We start from the raw sequence: 14,643 nt of genomic DNA on the forward strand, positions 1-14,643 counted from the left end.
GTCATGTAACCTCCCAAACCATAGGTGCTCACTATGTGTTAAACTGAATTTTCTAAGTTGTGTTTCAACAGATGATTAACACTTTGCTTTTCCTTTCAGAGATGTGGTACTGGATCTTCCTCTGGGCTCTCTTCTCTTCCCTGTTTGTCCATGGTGCTGCAGGAGTGTTGATGTTTGTGATGCTGCAGAGGCATAGGCAGGGAAGAGTCATCTCTGTCATTGCAGTCAGCATTGGATTTCTGGCTTCTGTAACTGGAGCGATGATTACCAGTAAGTTGATTTTGTTTTGTCTGAGGATGTAAGTTTGTATGCACTTGACATTTTGGTAGCTGTATTCTTATTATACATGTAACATTAGTGAGATATTTTATGTAGATTATTTGTCAACACTTAACACACTCCACCTAGAAGATAAAGATGAGCTGATTTATTCACTGAACAGATAGTTGTAATTCTGCAATGTGAAGAGTCCTTTTGCAAGGTTTTGTGGGAAATAGAAAAATTCATAACAGTTGGCAAGAGGCAAGGCAGTTCAATGGGAAAATTCACAGTCATTATAGTTTCTGCTTTAAAGTTGCTCACTTTCTAGGAAAAAGGAAAGGCATAAAAATATGTCAGTGATAATTATCGTAAGCAGAAGTATAGCCCTGAGGTCCTTACTGTCATCTGCCTGTGACTACACAACAAAATTGCACTTTCTTCTTATGCACACATTATTATGGCCTACTAGAAATAAGCTGTGCTAGAGTGTCCTCTAGTGCTTTGCAGGTTCCCTGCTGTGCTGCCTCATGAGCTTTTTCAGACAAGTTTTCAGGTTCATTCCCTCTGGCCTTCTCTGCTTAACACTGTACTTAGGCCCAAACTCCAGCCTGACTTCAAAGAATTAGTTATGTTTTTGTTATCAGCAGAAGGTATCCAAGTTACCAGTAGCAAATCCATACAGGTCTGCAGTAGCCTCAGTTCTTGCCTCCTCAGAAGAAATAATTTGACTGAGGGGTGTAAGACAGAAAAAGAGACCGAGGCAAGTTTCAGAGCAGGAGTGGAATTTCAAAGCTTTAGAGCAGGAAAGAAAGGAAAGTACACTTGGAAGAGACCCAGGCGGGCACTTTGGAGGTCAAGTGTCCCATTTAACCTTGGTCCTACGACTTGCTGGCCCATTTCCAGTGTCTTGCACCCCTTTTCCTTCATTCTTCCTTTAGGGTGAGCCACCTGCATGTGTGGTGCCCTCCTTACACTTGGGAGGCGAGCATGCGCAGTGTGTTTAAGAAGTTGTATTCATGCTTATCTGAGGCTTTCTTCCCTTTTCCAGTGGAATGCCCCCGAAGCTGATACTCTACCATTTTGTCTTAATGCACATGCTCGAGCCCATTTACCCATTTCCTGAGATTTCATTGGAAGCTACTGGTTACCAGTTTCAAGTGTTTTTATCCTTTGGAAAATTGCCTTTCCCTGGTGCCTGTGACCAACTATCATTTTAGTGTTACAACTGCTGGACCATCACTTGATGGTCACCTGACATTCCTCTCCTGCTCCACTGCTGACAACTTACCTGCTGTAACAATTTCTACAGCTGCTGGTTGAGCAGAGCTTAGGTGTACACGCTGTTGAGACTGGAGTGTGCCACATCTGCTTGCTTAGTGTGGTTGTGCCAGAAACCGGGTGCCACTCTGTGCTGCTATCGATTCTGTGACTGCCAGTGCAGAGTACAAGTGTCTGTTGCCCTTCACATCTGGCCTATTCCCATATGTTAGGGTCAGCTCACTGCTACCACTGAATCTGTTTTGGGACTCTCTGACAGTTTCTTCTTCCTTTCTAGTTGATTCTTGCCTCAGAGATAAGAAGGCAACCTTATCTTTATGATGCAAGGGATTCCCTTCTTTATCCTTTCCAGAGTGATTGACATCCTTTGTCTTGAGAGGAGAGCCCTGCTCCCCTGCCCCTGGGTATGTCCTAGGCACTAATAAGGCAACCATAAAATACTTGTGGGAAATGGGGAGGAGTCTGTTTTCTTATTCTTCAGTTGCTGTTTTTTTCTGTGTTATCTTGTGTTAAGTTTTTATAATTGTTTTTGTTGTTTCTGCATTCAACCTGTAATTTGATGATATGAATGGTACCTCATATGCTTTGTCATAGACAGGGTTTTAAACAGGTACTCAGGTTTAGCTAAAGCACATAGGAAAGGTAGAACAGAGCCAGATTCCAGAGGGCCTTGGAAAGCTGTCTGGGAAGTTTGGGCTTTTATCCTGCAGGTCATGGAAAACAAATGGATACTTTTGAATGCCGTTGGCAAGGGACAAAGCAGTTCAGTGGTAAATTTTGTTTTATAATTGAATACAGAATTAATGTATAGAAGCAAGAGAAAACCCTGAAAGAGCAGGGACCTGGTCTGTCTTCATCACTGCTCGATCCCGAAAAATAAAACAGTACCTAGAACATAATTTATACTCAAAACATATAGGTTGGATGGATAGGAGGAGTGAGAGAGGAAGAGAGGGAGGAAAGGAAATAAAGAAGAGGGGATAGGGAGAGAGAATAAAGAAGAAGGAGGAGGAATTAAGAGACATTAACTGTAATCTATACTTGAGGCCAGGTTCTGAACTACAATAATGGCCGTAGGTTGGGAAGGAAGGAGTTAATGTAAGAACTATACAAAGGACAAAAAATCTAAATTAGTTATTAATTGTGGTGGCATACAAAGAGATATGAAAGGGGCTGCCAGTAGTTTTTGACATGGCCACTGTTGTAATTGTGGAACCATTAACAGAGGAGAAGGAAGAAGGAGCAGCTTGTTTGGAAGTTTAAGTGGTATGTGTGTGTGTATATATGTATTTATTTGCATATATTACTGTAAAACTTTAAAGAGAGCATGAGAAATTGAATTCTTCCATTTATCTCTGATGATATGTGTGTATATGTAACCCATTTGCAATTCAGTCAAGAATAAAGTAAGCCAGTGATTTTAGAAACTGCAGTGTTATATTTTTAAATCCTTAAAAATATAAGTCTGACACAATTTCAAGTAAAAATGTGTGTGTGTATTAGCAATAAAACATTTAATTTTTTTCTGGCTAATTATCTGACCTGCAAACAGGTGAGTTAGGAAAACTAGCCAATGTGAGTAGTGATATTTATTTTCTTAATACAAGTTATGAATACTAGTGCACTCATAGCTGTATCTTCAGTTATTGATTGCCAAATATCTATATTCAATAAGATGCTGCTGACTAAATATAGTTACATGTTCATTATATTTTGCTACTTCTTAAATTTTATTTTGAAACCAGAGTGATTTTTCATATAGTATTTTTAGTTAATACCAAAATTGGGAGAAACTTGTTTCTATATAATGTCTAATTTTAGCTGTTTAATTTTAGCCAGTCTAAAGGTGTAAAGTAAGTTCTCATTGTTGGTTTAATTTGCATTTCTGTGATTATTAATGAGTTTGAGCATCTCTTCCTATGTTTATTATATATTTAGGTTTTCTTTTCTACAGATTACTTCTTTATATTCTGTGGTTTTCTTTTGGTATTCTTGTTTCCTTTTTAAATTACAGATATTTTTATATATTAGAGATATTGACCTCTGGTTTTGGACTTTGCAAATAATTTATCTCAGTCTTTTATCAGTTACCTTCATCCATGATATCATTTACAGAGCAGAAATCCTTGATTTCGATGTGATCGACTTAAAGAGTTTTTGCCTTATGGTTCATAAAGATTTTATTAAAGAAGTTATCCCCCATACCAGTGCCAAAAGATATTCTGATATATTTTCTTCCATTAATTTTACAGTTTTTCCTTTTGTATTAAGGTCTTTAATTCGCCTGTAGCAGGAATTGGCAAGCATTTTTGTAAAGGGCCAAGTAATAAATATTTTAGATTTCACAGGCTACTGCTCTCTGTCACATTATTGAGTTCTGCCAAGGTAGTGCAAAAGCAGCCATAGACATACGTAGATGAATGCACATGGCCTGTTTCAGTAAAACTTTATTTCCATTTACAAAAAAGGCATCGGGCATTCAGGCCATAATTTATCCTCCATGTAGAGTCTACCTTTGTTTTAGGTATTAGATAGGATTCTATGTGGTTTTTTCCCCCACTGCCATATAGTAAATCAGTTTTTATCATACCATACACTAAAAAAATCATCATTTCCTTACTGATTTGTAGTGCCACCTTTATTGTATATTACATTCTCAAAGTGCAGGGATCTGTCTCTGAACTCTATTCTGATTCATTGGGTTTTTTTTTTGTCTATTCTTATAGAAGGGTCACTTTTTTTTATCCCAGTAGTTTTGTGGTATATCTTAATATCTGTCAGGAATAGGTCCCTCTTGTTGCTTTCCTTTCTCAAAGTTTATAGCTATTGATGGAGCTTTATTCTTTCATATAAATTTTAGACTGTGTCTATGGATCACTCAAAAAGTATGATAATGATTTTTATTAGGATTTAACTGAATATAGAGGATAATTTGGGAAGAATTGGCATATTTTATCACCCAGGAACATGTAGTGTATCTCCATTTATTGAGATCATCTTTTATGTCTCTTATTAGAGTTTAAAAATGCTTTTCTCAATAGGAAGTTTGTATGTTTTTTATTAAGTTAATTCCTAAACACCTGTTACGGCTATTGTGCATGGATATCTTTTGATTACATTGTTTAGTTTTATTGGTGTGGAGAAATACTATTAAGCTTTGTAAGTCAGGTTTATGAAAGATTAACAAAAAACTGGTTCTTTGGAGAGATAAGATGAATAGACTGCTGGCAAACTAAGAAAAAAGGATTAAGGCAGAAGAGTAAAATACAGAGCATAATAGAAGAAATAACTAAATCTCAGTAATGAAGATAGAGAATTATAATAATAAAATAGTTTTATGAACAGCTGTACCTAAATATAAAATGTCAAAATTGACATAAGTGGAAATAGAAAATATGAATAGGAAAATAATTATTTTTGCCAATTGCAATATTAAAGACCCTTCTTTCAAAAAAACTCCAGGCCCAAAGAGGTTTACAGGAGAATTCTACCAAACTTTCAAGAACAACTAGTTCATATTTGATCCAAGTTACTGCAGAAAATAGAATAAAAGCTGTGCACAGCTTATTTGCAGAGGTCAGTGGAATCTTGTTGCTGAACAAGATGAGGACTACACCAGAACCTTAGGAATTGCTGTTCTTGGGATGCAAAAGATAATTCAATGTCAGAAATGAGTGCAGCTGTATTTCAAGAAAACATTATTTGTGAATACTACAATCAGAATTTCATATAATTTTCATGTATCATATAATGTTATTCTCTAGATTTTAGAAAATCACTTTAAAAATGTGAAAACTATTCTTAGCCTACATGCTGTACAAAATAGGTGGGTGGGCCAGATTTGTGGATTGTAGTTTGCCAACCTCGATCTAACTGTGCAAACGGATAGAATGAACATATTATTAAAACTAATTATTCCCTTATCCTTGTTCTATTTTTTTTCTGTTTTTCTACCCATAGCTCTTTATGTCTCTTCACACTTAACCTTTATGATATGCTTGCTTTTTTTTTTCTTTTTCCATTTTAGAGATAGGGTCTGGCTCTGCTGCCCAGGCTGGAGTGCAGTGGCACACTCATACCTCACTGTACCCTTGAACTTCTGAGCTCCAGTGATCCTCCCAACTCAGCCTCCTGAGTCGCTAGGACTACAGGCTATCATTTGCTTTCTGTCAGGAAATACGCAGGGCAGATCACATCACTTTTTATTGGAATGCCCATTTGCAGGCACTTTTATATTGTGTATCAGTGTTTTCTGTCTACTGATGACTCTTCTATTCCTCTTCATCCTTGTAGTTTTGTATCTTTTACTCACCTTCAAGTCATCTTGGCAGTATTGCTTTCTCCACTTCATTTGGGATCTTTCCTTATGTCTGATTGTGTTGGCCACTGTTCATAGTGGCAGATCCACATGTATTATTTATTTCAAGCACCCTATCCCACTTCTTTAAATGCCTGCATATATTAGCCTCATAAATCACCATGAAAATAAAGATCTTAATGTATTCTTTCAGCTAGCTGTTGTTCAGCAAGACACCCTAAGGAGAGTGAAAACTAAAGAACAAACTGGATACTTGTTAAAACAATATATAACTTCATATAATTGTAAAAAGATTAATATCTAGACTATATATTTTTTAAAAACCCTGTGGCTTAAGTAAAAAGACAACCCAGTAGAAAAATGAATAAAGGACTTAAGCATTTCCTAGAAGTAGAAATCCTAATGGTTAATAATATGTGAAGAGAAACTTAATCACATTAATTGCCAAGGATTTATAAATTAATCAGATAGATAATATGTCTTACTCACTAGATTGGCAAAAAAATAAAAAAAAATGGATATAACCTGCCTCTGAGGATATGGAGTAACTGAAATATATATTGGTGCAACTAATTTGGAAAAATAATTTGGCACTATCTAGTCAAGTGGAAAAGGCCCATACCACAGGGCTGAGCAATTCTGGTTTTACCCGTGGATCATGGAGAAACTCTTAATTGCATGTGTGTGCTAGGGGTCGTGGACAAGAACAGGAGCAGTGTTTGTGATTGTAAGGGACTGAAAACAAAGAAATGTTGTTGGCCACAGAATGGATAAATAAATTGTGGTATATTCATACTTGGAATTCTGTATGGCAGTGAAAATGAATAAGTTATAGCTGCATACAAGGAATATAGTTATTTCTTATTATATTCCATGATATATTTGTGCCCTGCTTTTTTAAATCGAGAATTTATTTAACTTTTTCATTATATACCAATATTTTTGTTTGAAAAATAGGATTGAAAGATATCCTGGCATTTAAAATGAAATATCTTTCATATCCTGACATTTAAGATGAAAGTTTCTTGGAATTTTAGGGACATTTTAGGCAAGTTAGGTATAGAAGTTAGATTTAAAAAATTTTATTACGTGAGTAATATATGATTATATTCATTATATAAAACTGAAAACATTGTAGATAAAGCAAAGTCCCTTTTGACCAACACTCTCAAACTAGTGCTCTTCTCACAAGCAAGCCCTATTTTCAGTTTGGTATATATCCACCAGATATTTGTTGATGCATTACATTCACTCATACATATTTACATACATACATGCATACACACACACATACATATGTATGTATGTACTAGTAGAGAATACGTATTGTTTTATGTTTTATTTTCTTTGTTACATAGATGATATGTCTAAGTTATTTTTATTTCAGTTCATACAGATCTATATTTTCCTTTTGAAATTGGATGGGTTCATGGTGTGGACTTCATATAGTTTATCTCCAACTGATGGTGGACATTTGTTTTTGTTTGGTTACAAAAGTGCTGTATTGATTATGTGTTTATGCATGTGTATGTGTGTGTTTATCTTCTAAATACTAATCATCAGTTTGTTTTGCATATAGCAAATACTTTCCAGTCTGTTCCTTGATGTGAAACCTGTATGGGTTTTACTATTTTTTTGTGGTCTTAAGAAGATCTCTTTTCCTAGGATCATAAATATAATTATCTTACATTTTAAAGTTTAGATATGTACTTTTGTTTTTAACATTTAGTTATTTAATCCATCTGAAATTTATTTCGGGAATGGTGTGAAGCAGGGACCTAAATTTATTTTTCTGAAATGGCTACCAGTCGTTCCAACACCATTTATTGAATGCTGAATCACTGATTGGAATTATCTTTATCCTTTACTACTATGACAACTACTAGCCAAAATTTGTTGAGTACATACTAGGATCATCCACTATTTTAAGCACTTGACAAGTGTCATCTCTTAATCTTCATGCCCACCCATTTTACAGTTGAGGAAGCAAGGCATGGGAGGCTAAGTGATTGCCCAGTGTAACACAGTTGCTAAGTAGTGGAGCTTGGATTTTAATCCAGGAGTCTAGCTCCAGAACCCATGCTCCTCACCTTATGTAAGCAGGTAACGTTTGAATTGATACATTTGTTTTCCATTTCGGGGCAGCCTGAGCTAGTAATTGCTTTGATTTTCCCCTTCTTGTGTATCATGATTGAAAACAGTATCAGAGGGATGGAGGCCAAATTGTGGTTTTTAAAATGGAAGATAGTCACATAAATCTAGGATGCATCCAAAGAGAAAGAGTATTACTCTAATTTATTTTAACATAATTTCTGATAACAAAGTTGTAGGATACTTAATATTTTTAAAGAATGTCATCCAGTTCTACAATTTGGATATGTGACCAATTATACAAGTGATTTTATTGTTTGATTAAGTAAATGTTGGTGCTACTAGGAGTTTTGAGATGCTTATTAGCTACTTTATCATTTTCTGAATTCTTTGTTCTCATTTTCACTTAGTATAAATATGAAGTGATAGAATGATTTTGGGATTTACAGCCATACTAACCTGGATTGAAAAATCCCAGCTCTTGTACTTGCTGTATTTCCTGGGGCTAGTAACTGAACCTCTCTGAACCTCTGTTTTTTTCATCTTTAAATTAGATTATAATACTGAGGGGGTGGTATGATATTTAAATATGAAAATATTTTTAAAGTTCCTAGCAAAATACATAGTATATGGTAAGTACACTATTTTAATTTCCTTTTATTTTAAAACATGTATATGGAAGTCCTTGACTTAGGTTAATAATTTTTTTTTTCCTGTTTCCATCTCTTACAAAGCAATACAATAACTTTTATTTGGAAGATTTTGGGTGAAGTACAAAGAATTAATCTTTAGCTAATTTTTTTCTAAGTTGACAAGTAAAAATTATATTCGAATTTTCATGACTAGGTTTCAGTCTTAATTGTAATTGTCAATTCAGTATCTTCAGATAACTTCTTTTCTTTTTCTTATGTTCTTTTATCTAACCATTTTAGGATATATAGACAGTTTTGCTAGAAAAATAGTTTTCAGGCCATCTGCATCTGTGAGATGGCGTATTATAATTTAAATGGTTCCTCCTTTTTGGTTCCTAAATGTGCTTTTAAAGTTAGCCACTTAGATACCACATCATTGTGGATGGTCTGTGAAGATCAGATGTTGAATCAGATGGGCACTGAGGTTCCTCATATGCTGAGATTCTCCCGTTCTTGGAAGTGTACATTACCTAAGGAACCTCACTAGAATAGATGTCAAGTTCGTTTTCTATTCTTACTAGACATCAAGATACTAGTCTCCAGATAACTTAGAGTTGGATGGTTTATTTAAAAAGCAATGAATTATTTTATATGGTAGATTGTGAGAATTGTGAGATGGATTAGTCAGGTATTATATTTTACATGACATTTAAGAATTCATATTATTCAAAAAAGATACCTTTAATATTAAAATATTAATTTAGAAATTACATTAAATTATGTTATTTTTCTGCATTATCATTTGTAACTATCAGTATGTTATGTTGTATGTTTACAAAAATGCTACAGAGGTATAGCTAATTGAATGCCCAGGTGAGAGGTTGCAATAATGAATTATTTTTATGAATGTATTTGCTATCAAGTATGGAGCATATACCATAAATACATATCTTTTGGTTCAATAGAAAAGTCTGTTTTTCAAATAAGTGGCTAAGTGTATTATGGTAAGGTGTAACTTTCACCAGTCACAGGGAAACTTTCTCATAGAAAGTGGATAAAATGAAAAAATACGATGACTTAAGTTTTGATGAAATGAAAAGAGCTCTTAAGGTGCAGCATGCAGTGTGTTATAAAACGAGTGACTGTCCCTTCATTTTTCTCCCATTTCTCTTTAGGTGCAGCAGTAGCGGGCATTTACAGAGTAGCTGGGAAGAACATGGCCCCTTTGGAAGCGCTGGTATGGGGCGTTGGACAGACTGTACTGACATTAATCATCTCCTTTTCAAGGATCCTCGCTACACTTTGAGGTTTCTGTGGGAATGTCTTACTTCACATAAGGAAACAGATGTATAGATTCCCTGAAAACGGCGTTGTTAACAAGTGGAAATGAAATTGTGCAAGAATGTGGACTGAGCAGGTCAAAGCATAAGGAAGACCTTGAGCTGTGTGGAAAGATTGCCCTCTGGTGTTCAAGTGATTGCACTACCGCACTGCACCTTATGTGCCTCTGTCTCAGGCAAGGTGCATTAAGACACTATGTAAAGTTACAAGAAAAAGCACCTTGTTTAGCTGCCTATCAGGTTAACATTGGTGTTGAAATCATCGTTCCTAACAGTGTTGTGTTAAGTTACAGGGACGTTTCGAGGTATTGATATATGTGCCAAACTCTTTTCTTTTTGTTAACATTGATCATGTGACAATTTGCAAGCGTAGATGTAGCTGAGTGCTGTGAACATATTTGACATGAATTCAGGTAATGTACTAAGATTTTTGTTCCGTAACACTAAATCCCGTATGAGTGCTAAATACTGAATTCTTTAATATGAGAGAAATTATTTGGTTTTTAATGTTGCGCGTTTCTGGGATTTAGGGCTTCAATATGTTTAGGTATTATTGTTATTTAATTGATGTGGAAGATAAGTCTTCTTAACTGAAGACTAGCTCAACCGTTTTAAGAACTCAGAGTAGCTCTATAGGGTGCATACTTTTCACTAACTTAACACCCTTTTAATAGCTTCCCTCACGCATACATATTCTGTTTATACAAATTCAGAAACTTGAAGGGTCATACACATTGATTGTAGTTTGTGTGTCATAAAAATGTAATTTGAAAATTTTCTTAAAAATTTTGTAAGAAAAAAGTCTGAAATGCATGTTGCATTCTTTGACCCTTCTAAAGAAAGTTTTTGCCTTGTATCTCACGGACAAAACATCTTTATAACTAGTATCTCAGTGGGATTATATTACGTGTTGCATATATCTTGATTTTTGACAAAACATAAACAGTCTTTCATTCTGGAGTATTAACTGTTTTTAGAGAGTGGCCTAAATTAGGCTCTGGAAATAAAGACCTCATTTGTAGATATAAGTAACAAGTAAGTTATATAGGAAGAGTAATAAACTTTTACTTTGGACATGTGGCAACATCATAATTTTGCTAAGTGAAAATTGGGAAATATAGTAGGTAATTTTAAAATTTGGCAGTTAGTCTCAGCATATCAATACAGTACTGAACGTGTATTTGAGTAATTCATTTCAGTTATTCAGTTCTTGATTTATGATAGGAAGTTATGATTTAAGTTTACTAGAAGAATCTGTGAGGGTGTATGTTAAAAGTGGAAATGCCCTTTATATAAAACATTTTAAGAGGTTCTGGCAATACGTAATTGTAACAGTATAGGAAGTAGGGTTGAACTGGTCTCCTAATGAGATTTTTTTTGGCACCAGATACAGTTATAATGTGCTAACTCAAAGGAGACATTGCAGAGAATGTTAAGTTAAGGATAATCAAAAAATAACCTGGTAGCCTTGCTGTTTAATCCAATTTGCTGTAAAGGTAGGCCTTGGTTATATTCCATTCAAATTTAAGAACTTTGTTACCCGTACCACTTTTTCTCTAGCCAGATGCAGAATATATCCACAACTTATCAATGAGAAGTTGGAGAGGCAGTACTTTTCCCAGTATGGAAACCAATTTAGGGGATTTACTAACACTGGCTTGGAAATTCGTTTTAAAAAAATAATAAGCAACTATGCATGGATCTTTGAAGTAAATCTTAAAATTGATTATTTTTATTATGTACAAGCCTGAAATTGTTTTCATGTGTTCTTTATATTCCTGTTGTTTTTACAAATTAAATATAGGCATAACTTTTCCAAGTCGATCTGATTTTTTCTTTTCTGCCAGACTTGAATTGTGTTCTTCCTTTACTTTGGCTATTCTGTGAATAATTTAAAGCATTCATATTCTTCTAGAGGAATTACCAATAGCATGTGGAAATTGTTTCAGATCTACAGAAGGAATACTTACTTTAACATATGGTTATTTTATGATTTAAGAAAGTTATCATGGTAAAGTAATATGGAGCACGATTCATAATCCAAAATTAACGAGAAAATAACTTGGATACATTAAATGTACTAATGTGTGGACCAAAGAGATTTAAACTCTTGTTTTTACTCTAGAATGAAAGTATAATTGAATGGTTAATAGTTTGTAGAGTGTCCTGCAGTTATCTCATTATCAAGTTGCTTTACATTATGAATTGTGTGTGTATGTATATACTTTCAATTTTAGGGGTTATTTTTGTTTCCTTTGCTGTTTTCAGTTATTTCCATGGAGATTTTGTGCAACTGTCACTCTTTTGATGTTTTGAGATGCAGTTGAATAGTGTGAGTTTATGAATTGTCTTAATAGCTATTTATATGCTGAGATTTTTTAAAAGTTAGTAGCTTTCCTATAGACACAAGAAATGTTTAATGATATATATACACACACATATATATCATTATATACGTATATAGAGAGCTGCTATATATGAATACAGTCTACTTGGAAAGCTTTTTTTCAATGAACACTTTCATGTTCTAGTGGAAAATTTGTTCAGTGTAATGATCTTTTAAATAGGTTTGAGGATGTTTGAGAATTTTGAATTTTGGGAAAATTTTCTTCACTTAATAGAGCTGGAGACCCTTGTTTGGGACGTGACAAAAGCCCTTATTGATGTATTTGGGTTGTATACTTTGTTAACATTTATATGTGACTTAGCAGCACATTTTCTTCATGACAGATGCAGGAAGGGAGGGAGGATCCTCTATCGTGGACACTCCTTTATTTAAAAAGTGTTTAATAAAATATTGTTTACAGTGAAATCAGCTCCCCAAAGAAAGAACTCCTACATGTCCAAACTAATTATTGTTTAACATACTGATTAAAAATGCCCATAGTTGACAGCTAGTCAGGAGGCCCCAAATAAACTACAAATAATGCTTAAAACTTTAAAAGAAGGAGAACTAGTAGTCTTCCCCATGAGACAGTTCCAAGGTAATACCCTACCTTGCTTAGGATAAACAAAGTCCTAAATGATGGCTGTCTTCAGGGCCTGTAGCTGAATTATTCTTTAGATCTTAATGTTTACCAAACAGTGTTACAGTTTGTTACCCAATATACTTTCTTAGTATTTGCAGCATACATTTCACTGCTCGAAAAAGTATAAGGGTTGGGTTTTGTTTGTACTTTAAATGAGAGAAATAAAGAAATGAGTTGGCCTATATATCTTGTATTTGTGATATAAGGAACGGGATAATTTGAAATCAGAATGTTGTGGAAAAGGTCTTTAAAGAACCTCTAGTGAAGAAAGTGCAGCTGCCACATTGATGTACCTAGGCTGCCACTCATACACCAAATAATTCTCTTTTGTAAACACTTTTTGTGGATCCACTATATAAAGTGCTCTACCAAGTGTTTTCTCTAGTAACAAGTACAAGAATTACCAAGGTGGAATTCTTTACCTTGAGTCCACCAAGAGCTAGCAAGATGATTTTAAATCCTAAAAAGTTTGGGACAACATTTTGCTTCCTGATTTTAGTTGAGAGTTAGCCGGTTTTGTCTCTCCAAATTCTCATTTTCCTGGTTCATCCACTAAATAGAATTTCTATAACTGAGATATCATGGCTGTGACATAGTGAAGAGAATACTAGACTCCAAGCCAGCAACACAGATTGAGTTAAGACTCTGTCACTTGTCAACTTTTTGACCTTGAGTGAATCACTTAACCTCTCTGAGCCTCAGTTCATACTCTATAAAATGTGACTAATACCTCATGTAGTTATTGTGAGGGTTATGTGAGATTGTTTATGAATGGCAAAGCAGTATGTATTTGACAGTAAATGATCAATTGATAGTCTCTAGAATTTTTTTAAAATTATATTTTGCAATTGCATTACCAATTGAATATGTTGTTTTGTAAAATTCATCAATTTTCTTTCATTTCTCTATTTTCCCTACATATACTTTAGGAAGGAAACTAAAAACGTTCTCTTATAATCTTGCTTCATCTCCTTTTCACCTTTTCTTTTTAAAATCAGCAGATCTTTAAGAACCTTTTGTGAATTGGTGGTGGCAGAAATGGCCAGTGCAAGGAGGATTAAATTAGGAGTTCTGTTGGCCACTGCTTAAAATAGGACAAGGATAGAGAGGTAGTCAGCCTTGACTCCTTTACCTAATCCCACTCACTTCCCTTGGATTCATTCAGCCATGTTGATTCATTGACTTTCTGCTATTAGCTAATTATTCTTCTTGAAAAGTAAGAGCGATATATAACCCTCTGTCTTCTATATGTCTTTTTCTTCTGCTGGCCCTGGGCCTTTGGCTCTACAGTGTAGTTCTAATTCTGTAGAAAAATAGAATGATATTCAGTGTCTACCAAGTCCTTTCTTCCACTGGCCGAGGGTGCTTAAGCCCTAGCTGTTTTTTGTTTTTTGTTTTTTTTTTTGGGATGGAGTCTCGCTCTGTCGCCCAGGCTGGAGTGCAGTGGCGTGATCTCGGCTCACTGCAAGCTCCGCCTCTAGGGTTCACGCCATTCTCCTGCCTCAGCCTCCCAAGTAGCTGGGACTACAGGCACGCACCACCATGCCTGGCTAATTTTGTATTTTTAATAGAAACAGGGTTTCTCTATGTTAGTCAGGCTGGTCTCAAACTCCCGACCTCAAGGGATCCGCCCACCTCGGCCTCCCAAAGTGCTGGGATTACAGGCGTGAGCCACCGCACCCAGCCCTTTTTTT

The 14,643-nt window shown here is 35.0% G+C and overlaps 1 protein-coding gene across 1 annotated transcript in view; it reads left to right on the top strand.

Moving 5' to 3' along the window:
* The window catches only part of TMEM170B (transmembrane protein 170B), a 40,677-nt gene extending 30,709 nt beyond the window's left edge, over positions 1-9,968 (top strand). Inside the window, exons 2-3 of the mRNA XM_011989658.1 lie at positions 100-270; positions 9,756-9,968. Of these exons, the coding sequence (XP_011845048.1) occupies positions 100-270; positions 9,756-9,886 (302 nt within the window). The 3' untranslated portion in view covers positions 9,887-9,968. The remainder of the gene's footprint in view (positions 1-99; positions 271-9,755) is intronic.
* The last annotated feature ends 4,675 nt before the right edge of the window (positions 9,969-14,643 follow it).

Source organism: Mandrillus leucophaeus, unplaced genomic scaffold (assembly GCF_000951045.1).
Source record: "Mandrillus leucophaeus isolate KB7577 unplaced genomic scaffold, Mleu.le_1.0 Scaffold36, whole genome shotgun sequence".
Classification (NCBI taxonomy): domain Eukaryota; kingdom Metazoa; phylum Chordata; class Mammalia; order Primates; family Cercopithecidae; genus Mandrillus; species Mandrillus leucophaeus.